Source organism: Protomyctophum parallelum (assembly GCF_964188405.1).
Source record: "Protomyctophum parallelum genome assembly, chromosome: 8".
NCBI classification, from domain to species: Eukaryota; Metazoa; Chordata; class Actinopteri; order Myctophiformes; family Myctophidae; genus Protomyctophum; species Protomyctophum parallelum.
This window is the reverse complement of record NC_139703.1, coordinates 5,716,481-5,737,418: the sequence shown is the minus strand read 5'-3', so window position 1 is coordinate 5,737,418 and position 20,938 is coordinate 5,716,481. Positions and strand designations below refer to the sequence as shown.

At 41.9% G+C, this 20,938-nt stretch overlaps 1 protein-coding gene across 1 annotated transcript in view; it reads left to right on the top strand.

Annotated features, from left to right (window-relative positions):
* slc2a9l2 (solute carrier family 2 member 9, like 2) overlaps positions 1-20,938 on the top strand; it is a 214,672-nt gene that overhangs the window by 172,700 nt on the left and 21,034 nt on the right. The window contains exon 13 of the mRNA XM_083770450.1: positions 9,288-9,415. Coding sequence (XP_083626576.1) covers positions 9,288-9,415 — 128 coding nt within the window. The remainder of the gene's footprint in view (positions 1-9,287; positions 9,416-20,938) is intronic.

Sequence of the window (20,938 nt, the reverse complement as noted above, 5' to 3'; positions counted from 1 at the left end):
ATTTACTCTCCTAATCATTGGAATAACATGAGCCAAATAACACAATCCTTGACTATTAGCCGGAAGACGTGTGTAAGCTTTTGCCCCACATACAGCATAAATCTTTTCTGGTAAGTTGGAAGGATTGCTGAGATCTATTATCATTGTAGTATCACTGTCACAAGAACTCTTACCTATAAGCACACTATTACCGCTGCTGGGCTGTATTGTAGTGAAGCAGTATTTTACATCTTCGGCCTGCAAAATGGGCATAGTCTTACATGTAGATGAAGACCGGAAAATGACATTATTCTTTACACGTTGATATGTGTGGGCAAATAGATTAGGTGTATTGGGCATCTTTCCTCCTTTGGGCAACTTCTCTGTAGGGTTAAATTTCCATAGAACAGTGTTAACATCTACATCTTGCCAATTATAGAACAACAATTCCTCTCGTGTAAGCGGAATGGACATCCACAAAGGCGTGGCCACACTTGTAGGCAAATGTTGACAGATCCAGCAATCGCTATAATTCATCTCGACTGCGAAACTCAGTGTCATTGACACTGCCAAGTTGGGGTGATGAATGTCACGCTGCTGCCTCGGCGTGACAGAGCCATCCTCACTTTCATGGAGCTGCAGCATCCACATCATCACTAGCACTGGTATCAGCAGCAGCGCTGACTGCACCGCTCCCCGCGACCACATCATCTTGCGGTGTTGGAGCCTTCTTGCAATGCGAAGCGTGAATCCACGTCACTCTCTCCTTCACTTTTACTGCTGTGGGTGTAGTCAACAGCACTTCAAATGGCCCTCTCCACCTTGGAGAATTCCAATGCCGCCTCCTGAAGTCTTTCACGAATATCCAATCGCCAGGCCAGAACGGATGCGTTCTCTCACCTTTCGCTAAGGGCGTCGGAAGCGCCGCTTTCACCTGCATAGAAAGAGAATTCACAATGAGATTCAATTGCTTACAATAGGCTACTATAGCCTCGTCAACAGCCACAATATCTGTAGGGCCACCAGTATACAGATTCTGCCCTATAGACATAACTCTACCTGTCAACACTTCATGTGGTGAAAGCTTTATGGTGGAGTGCTGTCTACCTCTCATATACATTAACGCCAAGGGGAGGCAAGATACCCAATCCAATTCTGTCTCTTCCATCATTTTCTCAAGTTTATTTTTAAGAACGGCGTTAGCCCTCTCTACAGCACCTGCACTCTGCGGATGCCATGCACAATGCTGCCTTAAATCAATTCCAGCTTTCTCTGCCATATATGATATTGTTTTGTTAACAAAGTGGCTTCCGTTATCCGAAGACAACTTTAAAGGAATCCCATGACGTGAGATAACATCTTGTAATAGATGCTTAGCTGTGGTCTTTGCATCTGCATGTCTGCATGGGAATGCCTCAATCCATTTGGAAAAAAGATCAACTACCACAAGGCAGTACTTATATCCTCTAGCAGGAGTTAGCTCAATATAATCCATCATGACATGTTCAAATGGGCAGCTAGGTGTTGGAAAAGCAGATTGTATTGTTTTTTGTGACTTACCCACGTTATGTTGAGCGCACACTAGGCACTTTCTGCAGTAGTTCTCCGCAGTGGTGGTGAATCCGATGCTGTCCCAGGTCTGAGCTAAAAGATTAATCATACCTTGTTTTGAGACATGATCCAGTCCATGTGCCATTTTCGCCATGTAGGAGAACAGCCGTTTAGGCAAGTAAGGTCTTTGATGCGGCCCCCTCCAGATTCCATCTGGGCCACACCCACCATGTTTCCTCCAAGCTGATTTCTCACCGGACAGAGCCAAAGATTGAATCTCCGTCAAAGACATCCGTGGGTCAAAAACCACATCCGGCTGTGACACTGCCGCTTTCCCAGCGGAATCAAGAAACATCTGCAGTGCGCCTGTCTTAGACTCCGCTGCCTGTTTTGCCATAGAGTCTGCAAACCAATTTCCCTCTGATACTGCATCCACAACCCTACCATGAGCTGGACACCTACAGACAGACACCTGAGATGGAAGCAGAACCGCTTCTAAGAGGTTGTTAACAAGGAGATGATGTTGAATTTTCGCCCCCTGGGAAGTGAGAAATCCCCTATTTCTCCACAAAGTCCCATAATCATGAACCACACCAAAAGCATACCGGGAGTCTGTATAGATATTTACTGATTTCCCTTTTGCTAAGACACAAGCTCTTGTGAGCGCGAATAGCTCTGCTGCTTGGGCGGACAGGTGTGACGGTAGCCTTGCAGATTCAACCAAATCATAATCACTGACTACAGCGTAACCAACTGCTCCTATTCCGTTCACCCTCTTGGCTGAGCCATCCACATAATAAATCAGCTCTGGGTTTAGGAGAGGCGTGGTAGACAAGTCAGGTCTGGGGGTCACTGCCTCAGATATTACTGCCATACAGTCATGTGGCTCCCCGTCCTCCTCCGTAGGAAGAAATGTAGCAGGGTTCAATACATTACACCTTTTCAGAATAACATTTGGTAGACTCAAAATGTTATAGTAATGCAAAGTGGAAGCTGGAGTTAGATGAGCAGTTTTAGCTTGCAACAGAATAGCAGCTACTGCATGTGGAACCAAGACAGTCAGTTGTCTATACGCCACCACAGATGAAGAAGCCTGCACAGCCACCGCTGTTGCAGCCACCGCCCTGGCGCACAAAGGTAGACCTCTCACCACCGCTGACAGCTGCTTTGAATAATATGCAACTGGTTTCAATCTGTCACCATGTCGCTGTAACAAAACAGCACTATAGAATCCATCTTTCACATCAACTGCTAAAGTGAATTCTTTCGTCAAATCAGGAATACCCAATGCAGGGGCTGAGGCTAGAGCCTCCTTTAATTTTCTAAAGGATTCCATACCCTCAGGGGTCCAAGTCAAACAGTCATTTGCAGCCAGTCCAGTCCCATGCACTATGTCAGACAATGGCTGAGCTAATCTTGCATACTCACATATCCATTGTCTACAAAATCCAGTACATCCCAAAAAACCAAGGAGCTGCCTTTTAGTCACAGGTTTAGGTATTGACAATACTGCTTGTATTCTATCATTACTTATAGCTCGGCTATTTTTTGAAATTGTATGACCCAAATATCGCACTTCTTCTTGCACGAGCTGGGCTTTATCCAATGATGCCTTATGCCCTTGCGATGCAAGATATTTCAACAAGGCATTCGTATCTAAAATGCAGACCTCCTCAGATGGAGAGCAAATTAGGATATCATCCACAAAGGAAATTAATATACTGCTGCCAGGGAATACAAACCCTGCTAAACTTTCCTGCAATGCCGCAGTGAACACTGACGGGCTCTCTGTGAAACCCTGTGGAAGACGAGTCCATTTATACTTTTTCCCTTTAAAAGTAAATGTGAACCAGAATTGAGATGCTGGTTCAACAGGCACGCTAAAAAATGCGTTACTCAAATCCACTACACTAAACCAGCATGAATCACTGGGAATAACATTCAAAATAGTTACTGGATTTGGTACTACAGATGCTCGGGCAAACACAGCTTCATTTATTGCACGCAAATCATGTACAGGCCTCCATGTACGGCCATCGGCCTTTTTCACCGGTAAGAGGGGACTATTTACTGGAGAAGTTGGGGCTGGGACTATAATTTGATCCGTTAGGAGTTGCTCAATAATGGGTGTCATTCCGATTTCAGCATCAGGTCGAAGCGGATATTGTTTCTTATTGGGCCTGTAATCAGACTTAGGAATAACCACTAATGGGGTGGCATCTTTTATTAGACCCACATCATATTTATGAGTGGCCCACAATTCCTTTGGAACCCCTTTTAGAGCGGGATGCATTTCCTTATCTTTGCACACAAACGTGTGTGTGATACTGGAAGCAAATGGGTCTGATTCTAATCTCACCACTTTATGGACAGCCAACAGGCAATGAAATGGATGGTGGCCTGCCTCCCCCACACCCTCTGGCTCCTGTAACAACATGTCAATCTCCTGCTGGGAGAACGTAGGTGATTTTGCCAACACAATGTGAGGGACACCTGCCCGGCCATACATTTCGTTCTGCTTTTCAGTCAACTCCACCAATAAAACAATAAACTCCCCTGTGACCAAGACACTTTTACCACATAATTGCTCATTTTCATGCTGTTCATTCCATACATTCTCAAACTGCTCACTCATGACATCCTGTGACTCATGAGCTACACACTCGTAAGTGGGGAGATCATTTTTCACAAGGTTCGCAGTACCATGACTTTTTACAAAATCATGTAATTTCTGAGTAACTGGAGATACATCAATTTTCCAACAGTATGAATAAACTGGCGTTGTCGGAGAATGTGATAACATACTGGTCGATAAATTATCAATCAAATCCGATTTCTTCAAAACCAATCCCTTTTCAGTACAGACAATGGTTAAACCTAGTGCACATAGCAGGTCTCTGCCTGCTAAATTCACAGGACACTCCGGGACTATGACAAATGAATGCTGCAAATCTGAAATCCCAAAATCTTCACATGTCACGGGACAAGGCTGAGTCATTTTACATGTGAGCGGCGTGCCAGTTACCCCCACACAAGTCTTTTCCCTTTCTGACAATCGGAACCCATCAGACATTGTCCTTAGTGATGAATCTGTGGCTCCTGTATCTGCCAACATGTCATACACAACCCCATGGACAGTTATCTTGAATAATGGCAGATCAGTAGACTTGTATTTCAAATAGCGAGGTGAAAGATAAAAAATATCACCTTTGTCAGGACCGCTTGTGCCAACTTGCACATGCTCACTCGGCCCCTGTAATATGTCATTGTCAGTTGGGGAGCCTAGTCAATCTTGCTGCGGCTGCGTCACAGACACATGCGAAGCTGGAGGACGCGTTCTTGTTTGCTCATATTCTTCCTCGTAGACTTCAACAGTACAGTCCTTTGCCTGGTGGCCTGGTTTATGGCAAGTCCAACATAAGCCATCATTGTACCTATAACCACCTCTGCCTCTTCCTCTCCCTCTGCCGCGGCCACGACTAGCAGATCGAGCCCTATTGGCTGACCTGCCTCTGGATTCTGGAGCATAATAGTCCAACTGTGCCATTTGAAGCCTCTCAGAAGTGGCTTTAGATTTTTTTACCTGCAGGCTCTTCTCCTCTTGGATCACTGCATCAGCATGGACACAGTACTTTTTCACCTCATCCAATCTGGCGCTCTGCCAGCCAACACAATGTCTCACAAAAATTGTCTTTACTTCAGGCAGCAATCCATCCACCAGGGTCTGCACAAACTGTCTCTCCCACGGAGAATCAGCTGTGGTGTCAGTGGGTTGTTCATTGCCACTGTGTGAATTGAAAATAGGCAACTTCCTAGCAAAATAACAATCAAATGCTTCCCCTGCTTTCTGTGCACATGAGTTAACCATTGTCATGTTTATAACCGGTTTGAACTTAGTCTCAAACGCAGTTATCAGATCGGCTAGCTGTACCTGATATGCAGATACTGCGTCGACTGACCATTCTACAGTTGACACCCAATTGGCTGGCTTAACCTCAGCCCACAGCAACCCCATTTTAGTAATGCAAACATGTTCTAGCTCTCCTGCTGTAGGGCTGCATTGCAACACCATTTTCCTTAAAGCATTTGCAAATGTTTTCCCATTGTTTTTTGGGTCTGGCAATGAGCCAATTATTGCCTGTAATTCAGTCACCTTCCATGGCCTATAAACCCTCTGGATGCCTCCAGCACCATTCGGACACTCAATCATGGGTGCAGAGAAACTGCTCTCCATAGTGGGCTGGTATGGGAGGCCAGATCTAGTCACACTGGAAGACCCGCTAGGGGAATAGAATCCTCTTGAATAAATCGGAGCACCCCCACGTGGAGTGCTAATTGGAGATGTATATTTATCCTCCTGGCTTCCAACAAGCTCAGACCATATCTCTCCATACTGAGGAGGTGACCCCGGCTGACCCCCCCCTGAGGCTTGGGGCAGCAGCTGAGGGGATTGTATACTCCCAGCCGGTGCTTGTCTCAATGACCCCCCCACAGGGATGTCACCAAGGGGCACAGCAGGGAGTGCCGGTGCAAGTGGGATTGCTGGCACGGGAACAAGCACAACCTGCTGTGGGCCCGGGGGACAATCTAACAGGTCATCCACAGTATGGACAGAAACCATAGTAACTTTTGGACGAGATTTAATAATCCCATTCGTATGATTAACCTTTCGACCAATAATATCCCAGACTCCGACACACTCTCGCATATATGCATAATCCCAATTGGATGGTCCCGATGTGTGGGGTGGAGTAATTAGTTCTCTCAACAACAAATTATGAGCTTTATCGAACGACCCATTCTGTGGAAATGTTGGATCGAAATCCGTCACATAATCACAGAATGGGGTTGTATAGTGATCTGTCCCCGTTATTCCATCGACAAGGGCCTTAGGCCACACATTTTGAATGCTGATGAGTGCCTCATCAGCGCTCAAAGCAACAAAAGCTTTCACATTCGTAGTCATTACTTCAACACGCTTTCTTGAAATAGCCTCATTCTCCCACTGTTTAAGAATGGTCAACTGCTTGGCCCATTTGGCATTCAATTCAGCAGAAGCAGATATTTTCCCTTTTTCAATTTTTGCTTCATATTTCTGTGCCATGTTCTTTCTCAGGGAACGGAGTAATGCGTTACTGAAACTCCCATTTTGAGGAAATCCTAACTCCTTGTGCCACTTTGGCAGAAATTCAACCGATTTAACCCCAAACTTCTCACACATAATCTTAGCAGGGCCAGTAGTCGGGGCCCCTTTTCTTGAGTTAGCAGAACCCATTCTCACACAACAAACAAATAAAAGGAGAAAGAAAAATAAAATAACCTAATCCAGACACTCAAACTGACCATATGAAGTATTTCCGTAGTCACTTTTTCATAAAGAATACTTTGTCCCTACATATAAAACAAATTTATAATGTAGTTAATAGATCTAACTATTAGAGGCACACTTTTTCGTCAATATTACTTTGACTCCACATATGACACAGAACCAATATCTATAATAGGATATTTTATAATTTCATCACACCCGATATAATGTCTAGGTAAAAATGCAAGTACACCACTCTCTCACACTCACTTTTCCTTTCTTCTCTGTTCTATTTTTTTTCTCTCACACTGCCTGCCTTCATACATACACACACACACACAGGCAGACCACACAATGTCAACACTCAGGACTTAATCCGTTGTCACAGACAAACCATTCACTCACGTACGTTTCTCTCTTAAAAAAAAATAGCGCTTTGTTTTTATGCTTTTTAGCAAAGGATCCATAAGGCAGAGATCAACTCCCCTTTTCTTGTAGTAGCTACGAAGGCAAGATTCTTATCTCCCTTTTGTCAGACCATCCACTCAAGGTCTGGGAATACCATTTAAACAGTCTCCCAACCTATTTTGACCAGCAGCAGGCAATAAATACCCCTCTGTCACTTTATAAGGAGCAACACACATGTATTCTCCCCTTCGTTTTGTGGACGGCCTACAACAACACAATACAACACAAACAAAGTATCACCAAACCTTCAAAACACCAATGAACCCAACAAATTGTCTCCCACGAATTCCCGAAACAGACTGCACTTCTACAAGACAATGTACCACAGAAATTTTGGCTAAACAGAGAAGGCTGCCAGGTTTTCCCCACAAAGGGCGCACAATGCTCACCTCGATTTCCTAAAAACCGCCTGGCCAAGGGGCACCCTTCTCCACGTAGCCAAACTCCTTCCACAGTCAGCAAGTCAGCAATCCGGAATCAATCTCGGTGGAACCTCCAAAATGTCCATGCAAATCTGTATTGGGAACTCAATTCAGTAAAGAGAAGAGACAAATCAATTGAGGCAGAGAACGTTTTAAAGCTTGAGTGATATAATTGAGGTACCGCAAGGAAACACACACTTACAGTCAATGTATACCAGTAGTACAGGATGACATGTATGGAAAAAACCAGCCGTGTGTCACAACATACATTAGAGCGAGAGCCTTCATATACTGACCTTAGTCTCCACCTCCCCTACCCCTAACCAAGGGAAACGTCTTAAGGCAACACTGATTTAACAGGTGGAGAAGTCAAACGCAGGTCTAAGATAATAAAGGTTCTATAATAGACAGTAAACAACAGCTGTGTCACAACAAAGCAGAATAACTGCCTTCAGGCAAATAGTAACAGCTGTTGTTTTAAACATAGCTGCCCTGAGGTGTTTTCTATGTTTAACCACCCCAATTTCCTTGACACATGTTTTTCCATTTTTACTTTCTTTAAATCTCTTCTTTAAATGATGACAGCACAGCTGTGTCAGGACAGTCCACATAGAATACAAGATCCACAGTAGAAACATGATTAATGGCCAATTCAACCTCAATTCCTATTGCTATTATTAGGACCATAGCACTGAATCGTGCAAAGTAATAATGAATAGAAAACTTGGCAATTATATCGACCAGTAGAATAGCATGCACTCATAATGCTTTTGCTCATCATTACAAACTGTTTACCAAGTGAATTGGTAATGAAGCAGATTTTCATCTGCGTGATGATTCAATGTAGGACACCATAATTATGTCAAGTGATAGTGTGGCATTTAGACAAAGTTGATCACTTCCAACCCAGTGTCCGGACCTATTTTGGGCTATCAGTACTATCAGTATTAAAACATTTCCTTTGGCTTTTTAAATAACTAAACTAGCAGATATACAAGTTTTTTGTGAGGTTTGTGGGTTGACAGTTTTCCTCTTATGATGCAGTGTAACGTGTGGTTTAAGTGGTTCAAGGCCACAGACTTTCCACCGCTTGCTAGACGCACGCACGCACGCACGCACACACACACACACACACACACACACACACACACACAGACAGACAGACTTAACTAGGTTATGGACTTGACTTAGGCCTACTTGACTTATTCCTGTAGGCTCTTAGGTGGAGCATAGGGCCGCAAACTAGGTTATGGTGCTGTACATTATGAGAAGAAAACCTCTGATGTCCTAAATTGTGTGTCCCTTGAAAGCAGTGGCTCTCAAACTTTTCATTTTATTTCATCACTCCATCATATTTTGCGTGTAAGGACCCGTGAAGGGTCCGTTTCATTCCAGAGTTACAGACCTGTAAGAGTCCGTTTGGCATGGGTCCCGGCCCTGTGTTTCAGAAACAATGCCTTAGCTGCACCCCACTTTTAGATCCACTGCTTTATTCTGTGCGCGCTCACCGCTCACAGTGCTTGATGACAGGCTGCCTCTCTGCTGTCTGCCCCTCTCAGGTGGGATCCCTTTTGTCCTGACGGGTGAACTATTTGAGCAGTCTTATCGGCCTGCCGCCTTCATGATCGCTGGCACTGTGAACTGGCTGTCCAACTTCGCTGTGGGCCTCCTGTTTCCCTTCATTCAAGTGAGTGAGCTTGTCTATGCATTGTATTTGTCCTGTGCGTGCGTGCGTGCGTGCGTGCATGCGTGCGTGCGTGCGTGCGTGCATGCGTGCGTGCGTGCGTGCGTGCGTGAAAACAAAACAGAAAAATTGAAAATTAACAACTGCTACAACTGATACAGGCCTACAGAAACTCAACATAATAGGGGCATGGTGGCACAGTTGGTAGTGCTGTCGCCTCACAGCTAGAAGGTCCTGGGTTCGATTTCCGCTGGGGACGCTGTGGGCACTGGCGGCGTGTTCTCTCCTCCGCGTCATCAGTGCCCATACCCGAGGCGGGGGTTGGCGATGGGGCCTTTCTGTGTGGAGTTTGCATGTTCTCCCCGTGTCCCCTAGGGTAGATACCCTCACAAAAACATGCCGTAATCCTGGTCTCTAAAACTACCTCCCCCTGGCCAGCCGGGGCGCCTGATGGAGGGGAAAGGAACTGGTCGGAATAACGTGTCCCTTCCACGCGCTACGTCCGGCCGGGGAAATTCCCCTCTGTCAGGTGAAAAGAAGCAGCTTGGACTCCTCATGCATAGAAGGAGGAATGAGGTCAGTCCGCTGCCCCCCCAGGTTGGCAGAGGAAGTGTAGCGCCCAGGATTACATTAGATAATTGGCACTGGGTGAAAAAGAAAACTGGGTTACAAAATCGTGGGATAAAAATTTTGAAAAAAAATAAACTCAACATAATAACAGGGGGATTGGACTGTATATACACCTGTTTCCCAAGGAGCTTGCTGGGGCTCTTTGTGTGTGTCCTTCACTTCCTCCACACGTCCTATTCAGTTGTCACAGCCAGTGTTGCCATGTCTGCATATTATAAGCGACCTTTGGCTTGTTTTTCTTTAAATAAAACTTGTAAATATTGGTAGTTGCTGGTTTTTTGGGCTTGTTTCTAAAGTGTAGTTGTTTATTTGGGCTTTTTTCTAAAGTGTACAGTAGTTGCTTATTTGGGCTTGCTTCCTAATGTTGTTTAAAGTTGAAACAACATTAGAATTTAATCGTTTCTCTTGATGATACTCTTATCGAAAACGCTTTCTAGATTCAAGCATTCTAGATTTTTGGAGCTTGAACATATGGAGTTGTATTGCTCTTTAAAGGACAACTTTAGTTTTTTTCAACCAAGGTTCATGTTTTAGGTTGTTATTAGAGAAAGTAAAAGGTGAGTGTTCATTTTCTTTCATTTGCTGCTTTCTTTAGTTTTAGGGATTTTAGCAGTTTTTGACAGGGGGGCGGGGGCATTCGAGCATGGGGCTAAATATGTATTTTTTTTACAAACTATTATGGCGATTTATTTTTGTATCATTTACTATAGTCCTAATAAACCCAAGAAATTACATCCGACTACAAAAGATCACAGGATATATTGAATGTGACAAACTGACATATTGAGCCTATACACACAGTATAAGCCTTCCCCCAGTAGGCTACCTTCACATTCAGTAGATCCTGTGATCTGCTGTGGTCAGATGTAATTTCCTGGGGTTTATTAGGACTATAGTAAATAATACAAAGATAAATCACCATAAGATTTTGTAAAAAAATACATATTTAGCCCCATGCTCGAATGCCCCCGCCCCCCCTGTCAAAAACAGCTAAAATCCCTAAAACGAAAGAAAGCAGCAAATGAAAAGAAATTAACACTCATCTTTTACTTTCTCTAATAACAACCTAAAACATGAACCTTGGTTGAAAAAAACTAAAGTTGTCCTTTAAGTTGCGTTATCTGTAGTATATGCTTGTATAACTGTATGTATTGTGTGCATGCAGACAGGGTGGGTCACGTGTGGAACTGTATCCTGCAAGGTTGACTTATAATGGGTTCTCACTGGGCAAGTTGGGTGAAATTGATATGAAACCTGGACAGATTATACAGTATGACAAACTACCATGACAGTTAACATAACTGAAATGCTGACTGTGCATCTAGTATAAAATACATTACATCAGGCTCTTCAACGGGGGGTCCGGGGACCTGTAGGGAGTCTTCAGAGTTACTACAGAGGGGCTGCTAAATATTTGTGTGATAGGAACCCGTTTTCTTTCATTTTCTTTTACATTAACCATTTGAACCCTAGCATACCCATTCCGAGGAGAACAATAGCTGATTTACAAGCTTGTCTATGACCAAGGCTGCCAATGATTTATTACACCTGCACGTTGATTATCTGTTGACCACCTCTACAATACAGACAGTAGTTGAATGATGACATACAGGCTTGTACATCTCTTCATTAATCATATTTGGCATGGCATGTTCATTACAATGAATAGGATAGGGAGGGAGTGGATGGGATGACAGGCAGAGAACACACCATAAGCATCAGCTTATGCTCTCGCTGTCCGACGCCCTGCGTGAATTCTCATAAAACATTTTTGTTATCGTCTCTGTCGGGTGGAAACCTCATTATGTCCAAAACCGTTACTTTTCAGGATTCAAATTCAAATGTAGCAGATCGACCAGCTCAGAACGCGTCGCTTCGCGCCACATTTTGAGCTTGTAGATCTGCTACTTTTGATGTGGCGCTGTAGTGTGATCAAGTATAAGGTGTTAATTTACAGGGGAAAACGAATCTTTAGCTGAGCTTGGGCGCCTGAAGCAGGAGATCAACTTTTGGAGAAGTGAGCCACTTGATCAATGTCAGGTTTGATCTGGCTGATTATTTGGCTGTGTCTGACAACAGTTTACAACCTGACTGTGATCACAACTCTTTTATCGTTGCTGTCAGGCAGAAACCTCTTGTCTCCATAACCTCTTTGCGTATCAAACATAGCAGATCTACAAGCTCAAAACGCGGCATGAAGCGACACGTTTTGAGCTTGTAGATCTACGCTACTTTAGTTTTGATGCTTTTGAATTTGAATCCTGAAAAGTAACAGTTTTGGATACATTTGTATTGACGATAAGCTATAATATCGTGCAAAAGCAGACACAAGCTTGATGAATTAATCAGAGAGAGTGATGATCTCTCTGATCTACAGCTACTCAGGAATATGTATGAACTAGGGCCGGGACTAATTGCGATTAATTTAGATTAATTAACTACAGAAAAATGTATCGCAATTAACTACAGATAAATTAATCGCACCTTTTTTTTCACCGCGGAACGTTTCTCACTGGGCGCTTTTCTATAGTACTGAAAACTGGAAATAATAAAAAGTCACCCCATTTTGTGTTGCCTAGAACTGGAGGTCTGACAAAAAACAGTAACAATATGAAGTAAGTACAGCTTTGTGATGTCACTGAGATGTACTTGTTACTGTTACTAATTCTTTTTCAGACCTCCAGTAAAATGTTGAAAATGAGTGGTATCCTGTAGTCACTATTCATTGATTCACTGGGATACCAAAAAACATAAAAAAAAAAGGTTTCTCGCTGTTCTCGGGTTGAATATTGATATGCGATTAAAATGCGATTAATCTAGATTAATTAACTACAAAGCCTCTGATTAATTAGATTAATTTTTGTAATCGAGTCCCAGCTCTAGTATGAACTGATCTTGGAGTATGATTAAAATGTCCTTGAGTTTAATGGGATTACAGTCTTGATCTGGGGTGGTGTTGAACACTACTTGATGTGATGGCTCCGATTGACAGCAGGGGGAAACAGCATGTGTGTGGCATGATAGAGGCCAAGCTGTCTGCATTGAGCAGTGGTTCTCAAAGACAATCAAGGACCCCCCCGGGGGTCCCCAGAAAATGTATTTAATATAGCCACATGCGGCCCACCATGGACATACCAATAAAGATATAATTACCAGTAATTATCACTGCGCAAAAAGCATGTAATACGGATGTGTATACTACAGGAAACTCCCGTTAAACTTTCCAACAAACTCCGGTAAACTCCCGAATTGTACCATCACACCTGTATATTACCGTATATTACTGTATATACCCCAGGGGGGCAGTCAGCCAGATATTTCGTGAAGCCTCATTTGAAATCGGTAGTTCATATAATGGCCTGTTGTGGCGCTGGACTGGACCCAAAAAGCCCCATAGCTCCATAGAGGCCCATGTATTTTGGCCCAACTTCACCTAGACTGTATTACTTTAATAAACATGGTCATGAATACTTTCTTCTTCCAGTCACTAGTTTAAAGTCTCATTTCTAATGTCATAATATTCTTTTTGGAAAATTATGGTCCCATTAATTAAAAAAATTACCATAAAGAAAAAAACCCATCGCGTATGTTCTGAGGGGCGTGGCTACCGTTACAGTCTATGATCGGGATTCCCCTCCCACTCGAGTCAAAATAAAAACCAACGGAGAAGAAGGGGGGGAAGTCCCGCCTCGTTGTCTGGGCAGCCAATGGCCAGCTGGTCCAAAACGGAGCCAGCCAATGGCCAGCTGGTACCAAACGGATCTAGAAAGATGGCGACTTACAGTGCAGGAATAACAGGCTTCATTTTACGTCCATGTTAGACCCGGCGAACGCTTTGTCCATATTTTTTACAGTCTATGATATACCCGCTAAACTTGAGGTTTACGGGCAAAATACAGTGCCCATTAACTCCTCTTCTCACACAGTGTATTCTCATTGTTTTTAACAAGATTGTAGGTATTGTTCAAAGAGAACGTGATATGGCCTGATGTCATTTTGTAACTTCATCATTAATCACAATGTTTTTGTTCATTGAGGTTTGGCCTTATAGATGGAAATATGGCTTTCTGCTCTTACAGTATCTGTTTCCTTAATTTTTAGACTAGTCGTGTAGTCTGTCACAAAATAATAATTGGACTTACGGAATTTTGCTGAGTGGCCCCTGAGACATCTTAAGTTGAGTAGCCCTGTAATACAGCATCAGCATCACAATCATTATAACCACTTCATCCATTTATTCGTATCTATGTATATATATATGTATATATATATATATATATACTGTATATGGGTCAGTGACGTGACACCCCAAAAAAAGTGTTTTTTTTAAACCTTTAAATAACAGGAATAAAAATGATTTACTTTTGTTCTACTCACTCTAATCTTTATGGAAACATATTTTGTTTTTAGATATTTTATTGGAATCAGAATTTATTCAGCATTTTGTTGTACTTGTGCCTAAAATCGTCATATGGTGTGACATGACAATAATTGTTTATAAAATGAAAATGGAGTACAACTTTCTTAAGTTGCTCACTTTATCAAAGTCCTTTATCATAACTAACCTGTGATCCACTATAGTTTTGTGAAAATATATTAAATCTGTATATTATTTTCGTAATCAACACTCAATGTGAGGCCCATGTTATCGGTCTTTCAATATATTTTGCATTTATTGTGACAAAACTTTCTCTAAAATTACACACTATTTGCTATGTAATCCATAAACATTAATGGTTTCATCATTAATAAAGGTATGATTTTTTCACTATTTGGAACGTCACACCAAATTATTTAGTGTCACACCGTATGATCATATCTTCATTTTTCAAAGCAAACTGTGTTTTAACCTACTTATTAGTGAGTACTGAACTTTACAGATTGATTAAACAATTACTCAGGAAAAACAGCAACAGGAAAATAATAACATGGCAATGACTGAATAAAACGAAATTAAACACAATGTATTGTGGATAGTTGCAGATTTTAGGTGAAAATGTTTAAAACAAATGTTTAAATGGACAAAAGAAACATGGGACTTTGTTATTTATTGCTATATCTGTAGGAAATTACAGTTTGTATCATATGGTGTGACAAAAAAGTCATATGGCGTGACAGGAAAACAGTCACACCATTATGATAAAGTGTCACACCATATTACGTTTTCTGCACTTAACATAACCTTGAGGCTACTAGCTACACATTAGCATGCTAACAACATGCTAGCTATAACAAAGCAACATAGATTTACATGTAATTATGACCAAAAAATCTAATACCTTAAGCTTTTTTAATGAAAAAGGTGTCACACCCACAGACAAGAGTCGCATTTGTCAGCGTTCCAACAAGCTCGTATTTTATGAAAATGTTAAAATGATAATTCACCACAGACACCTGTCATGCTATTGTAATGCAAGTGCTGAACAGCCTTACTGAAGAAGTACCTCTCTATCCCAATGGGTGTGTAAACAATTGCCTGGTGAAATTTCCCAAAATGGTGTCACACAATATGATTTTGGTTTGGGGGACAAAATATTTTTGATCAGAAATGACTGAAAACATTATGCTTGGACTTTGAAAAGATTAGGCTCATAAATAGACATCTATATTATATTTATGGAATTTTTAAAATAATTTTAGCATTTTTTTCCTTAGTTTTATTTAAGTTCCTACTTTGAGAAACAAGGCCAGGACAGTCGCACCATATGAGTTTTGCTGTGTTTGGTTGACAATTCTGAAGAAATGAGGAATGAAATGTTTTAATCTTGAGTATGTTCACATGGACCATAATGTCCTGCACAATATTCAGAAGGTTTTTGACAAATATATTTCTTATTTATACATGAGTGACACTAAGGACAGCCAGGGACACCATGTCACGTCACCCACCCACATATATATATATATATATATATTATATATCTCTCCTCTGTACAATTCACTACTTGATCCCCAGCAAGAGATGAATCATTATTTTTCAGTAAGGAAGATATTGGAAGATTCATGTAAATCCCATGAGCCTTAACAAGAAATAAGACCCACACAATGAGGCTTTGAGCATCGTATGTTTGGGTGACGCATATTGAAGATGCACTCTATGTACCGATACTCTAATAAGGAACAAGAGGATGGTCTACAAAAAAAAGCATATTTCTCCCGGCTCCATCTGACACATGGAGGTTCACAGAACCGCTGTTGTTCAGACCTTGGTCTCCCAGAGCTAAACCCATGCAGGCAATATCTTCAACACAGTACTTGAAAAGAAGGAGTTAGGGTACATATACTTAGGCCTACGATAAGCTGTTCTACCAAATTTCTCTTTTGGGTCACAAGCTAAAAGGTTTGCGAGCCATTGGGAACATACATGATAGTAACCATGTGCATATATTCACAGACACTGAAATTCCCAAGTATTCTGAATGCATACGCTTTTCTTCTATTTTCACATGTGACACTGTCGAACGATAAAGTATAAAATTGGGTGGTGGTTGACAGTAGAATAAATTACAAGTACGACTGTGTCAGAAAGAATGGGAAATTAGAACATTTCCTGGAACTCCTGGCTTTGTTTCATCTCATCCAAACCCCCTGCCACGTCTGTACTGTATACTGTAGCTCTCCATCTCATCTCTATCTTTCACTTAATATCGTTCTGTCCCTCTCTCTCCCACCGCTTGGCTCGCTTTGTTCCTCTTAAATGTGTTTGTAGTTTGTACACTTTAACACAATACAACACCCCCCCCCCCCTAAATCTCTCTCTCTTTCTCTTCCTTTCACTGACTGTTTTGTCCAGCTTTTTTTTAATCGTTCTCTTTTCAACCAATTTTCTGTCTGTCCAAACCTGTCTGTTATACATCGAAAGCTCGAGACTAAAAAAGGCGAAGACACAATCATCAAGTGAGGAATAACAGTTTCTTGTAAAATTGCCCCAAGCTATACAGATTGCCTTGCGAAAGGCGTAAACAACTTTAATTCTACCGTGAACGTCTTCTAATACTTTATCTATAACTTTGTGGCGTGGCGCACCAGAATCCACAACCACAGTGAAGTGAGTCAGGCTTGATGGGCTTGGAAGCGTGACGTGATCTATTCGGTCTGATAAGAGCAATACACTGAAGGAAAAACTAAAACAAACTGGCTTTGGATCAGGCTGATTTTAATCTTGGAAAATAGGTTGAAAAGAGATTGAGAGTAAAAAATAAATAAATAAAATAGGTTAACAAGAAAGTGCAGTAAAGGGAGGGAGAGATATATTGTAGGCAGATACTGTAGGTACTGTAGATATATAATAGTTTGAACACAGGTCTTTTGAATTTAGATTATCATGCATGCATACTGTACTGAATATAAGAAATATGATAATTCCAAATCTCCTGCTGAGCACAGAGGCTCTGGTCAACTCACCATCATTTTGTCACTGTCGGGCAGGTTTGTTTTTTATTTTATTTTTATTTTATTTTTGTAAATTAACACTCTACTTGTCTAGCCCATTCTGACCGGGCACCCATTTTGGTGTTGGCATCATGTCGTGCTTTAGCTATTTAAAAATAGCAGATCTACAAGCTCATATCGCGCCACCGAGTGGCGCGATACGAGCTTGTAGGTCTGCTATTTTTTGAAAAATCGAAGAACGACTGACATTTTTTTAATCTGATCTCAGGTCAGAATGGGTTCATCAGGACCAGTGTGTGTCCGGCGGAAACCTCGTATGAATCTGATCTCAGGTCAGAATGGGCTAGTCATACAGTGTCACACAAAAAGCATCAAAAGTAGCAGAGCCACATTCCACAAGCTGAAATCATCGCCACTTTTTAGCTTGAAGTTCTGCTACTTTTGAAGCTAACAGCTTTGGACACATGAGGTTTCCACCTGCCAGAGAGATTGAGATTTGCATTCAAAGGGCCATGGCAAATGCCAACACTTAGCCTTTTAGTTTGGACAAATTGACTTATACTTACCGGTAGATAGAATTTCTGTAGACTAGACTAGATAGCATTTGATACAGACTTATAGCATGCTATGTAGACAGTACTATAATTGCATTGTATGTAGTCATAGCACGTCATAGTACATAATTACATATGTATAGCATAGTATAGTATGTATAGTTTGTATAGTTTCATTATATAGATATTCCACTGTTACGTTCTTAGCTTACGCATGTTTCATGATAAATGCTTTTTATGTGATGTATTCCCATGCTTTTTGTTCTTGCTTAATGTAAGTCGCTCTGGATTAAGAGCGTCTGCTAAATGCCTAAATTGTAAATTGTAATACTGTAGCATTCTGGTTAAACTATGATCAATACTCATTTAGCTTTAGATATAATGCATTCTGTGCAGTATGAAACACATTATGATTCAGATACTGTATGAGATTATGATTCATTCATAAGCTCCCTCTGTCCCTGGGGTGACAGTAAAAGCCAGAAGCTGCGTGTTATGTTCCACTGCATAGCTGTGTGTGTGTGTGTGTGTGTGTGTGTGTGTGTGTGTGTGTGTGTGTGTGTGTGTGTGTGTGTGTGTGTGTGTGTGTGTGTGTGTGTGTGTGTGTGTGTGTGTGTGTGTGTGCGTGCGTGCGTGCGTCCCCTCAGGACTTTGGTCATTAAGATAATACCACACTCTAAAGATCCTCTGTGTTTCATTGAAATCTTAGTGTATCCAATGTGGTTCCATTTGTTATATTAACACTGAGGACTTCACGGTGTGCACGTGTTTTGTACAGTACCAGTTGCACTCTTCCTTCTTAAATGGCTGAGTTAGATCCTACCGAAGGACTGAAGATCTTAAGGCGATCTGGATTAAGAGCGTCTGCTAAATGCCTAAATTGTAGATCATAATTATCGTTGTTGTCGGGCAGAAACCTTGTATCTCCATATTTCTCTACTTTTGTATGTTTCGTTGCAGCTCCTTTCAAGCTTGAGATACCCCTCCCCCCCAATCTGGCCCTTGACCAGCCACGGGGTCCTTCTCCCAGTTGGACGTGCAGCGAGGACCTCCCTTGGGAGACACTCGGGAGGTGGCTTTCTTTCCAAGTCAAGGAGCAGCGGCTCACCTCTGAATCTCTCTCGGGTGACTGAACTTCTCACCCTATCCCTAAGGGAGATGCCAGCCACCCGTCTGAGAGACCATGCCGCTTGTAACCGCAACCTTATTCTTTCGGTCATGACCCCATACTTTATGACCATAGGTGAGAGTAAGAACAAAGATTGCTTGGTAGACCGAGAGCTTTGCCTTCTGGCTCAGCTGCGGTACAGCGACTGCAATACCGCTCCTGCTGTTCTGATTCCCAGGGCTGATCTCATATTCCGTCCTCCCCTCACTCGTGAACAAGACCCAGAGATACTTAAACTCCTTCACCTGGGGCAAAGTCTTATTCCCTACTTGGAGTGCACAGTCCATAAGTTTCCTGCCTTGAACCACATGGCCTCCGACTTTATCCAGTACCAGCACCAGCAAATTCTCTTTGCCTTTTTGCAATTCCAGGTGTTCCACGGAATCTCTGGACAGAAGAAAATAAAAAATAGACTGTCAGCGTCAAGAGCTCAAAATCTGCCTGCCAAATACTCATTTTAGAGGTCCTTGACCTGAAAAAGTCTGCAATGGAGCCCAAGAGTGTGTGTGATGTGATTTATTTAATTTATCTATTTTTGCTTTCTGTAATTGTGTTCTTTGCCCAGCACCCCATGCCCAATTCTGTGTATTGGACATGCATGTCTCCTGTTTTAATCTTTTAAGCTGTGTGTGTGTGTGTGTGTGTGTGTGTGTGTGTGTGTGTGTGTGTGTGTGTGTGTGTGTGTGTATGTGTGTGTGTGTGTGTGTGTGTGTGTGTGTGTGTGTGTGTGTGTGTGTGTGGACATCCCTTTATTCTGTGCTGCAGAGAGAGAGAGTCACTGAGAACAGATAACAAGACCTGATCAAAGAGTTGGGTTTTCATTCGCCTTATGATATGAATGATGGAATTATACTCAATGTTATGTTATGAGAACCGCGGGGTGGACAAATCGACACTCCGAAATAAAACGATCAGTAGCCTATAGTTCAGTTCTAGTTCAATGTGCTTTAATCCTCCAAATAGCATGTTTCAGCGAGTAGCCTGCATCCGAGCAAGAAATTCTCTGAAGGCTACACAGAGAAACACATTAGTTGGGAGGATTAACCCTAGATAGAACACTAACGTTGGGTGAATTGTTGGGTACACCCGAACAATTGTAATTATGTGATTTTCATAATGTTGCTGATGTCTGAGGTGAGTGAGCCCTTCAGAATGCTCACTGATGTTGTTATTGTTATTTTTTATTTTTTAACTAACGCACTTGCTCCATATCATTGCAGAAACCTATTATCTCCATATTCTAACTTTTTTGTGTTTTTTCGTGAATTACCACACAAGCGTCACACAAAAGCATCAGAAGTAGCAGATCTACAGTTTTGAGCTTGTATAGATCTGCTACATTTACAATTATTTGAATCCTGAAAAGTCAGAGTTTTGGACATACAGTATGAGGTGTCCACCCGACAGACAATATCATGTGGAATATACTGTAGGTGAACGTGTTTTGCACACAAAAACAAAATTCAAAACCCATAGACTTGGCATATGACGTAATCTTCAAAAGCAATGCATTGGAGGGGCTAGCGCCCCTTTATAATAGGGAAGGGTTTTGGACATACAGTATAAGCCTTCCACCCACCGTCGACGATATAGCCGACTATCCCACCTTGACAGCAACATGGGATCCCAGTTGATTGATTATCTTTTTTTTTTCTTTTTTTTTTTACCCTCCAGAAAAGAGGTGAATGCTGATGAGAATGATGACGAGGATGAATGGTGTGCCATCCCTGTCAGGTCTCATAGGAATAATAACTATATAATTCTGCTTACATTATATTATTT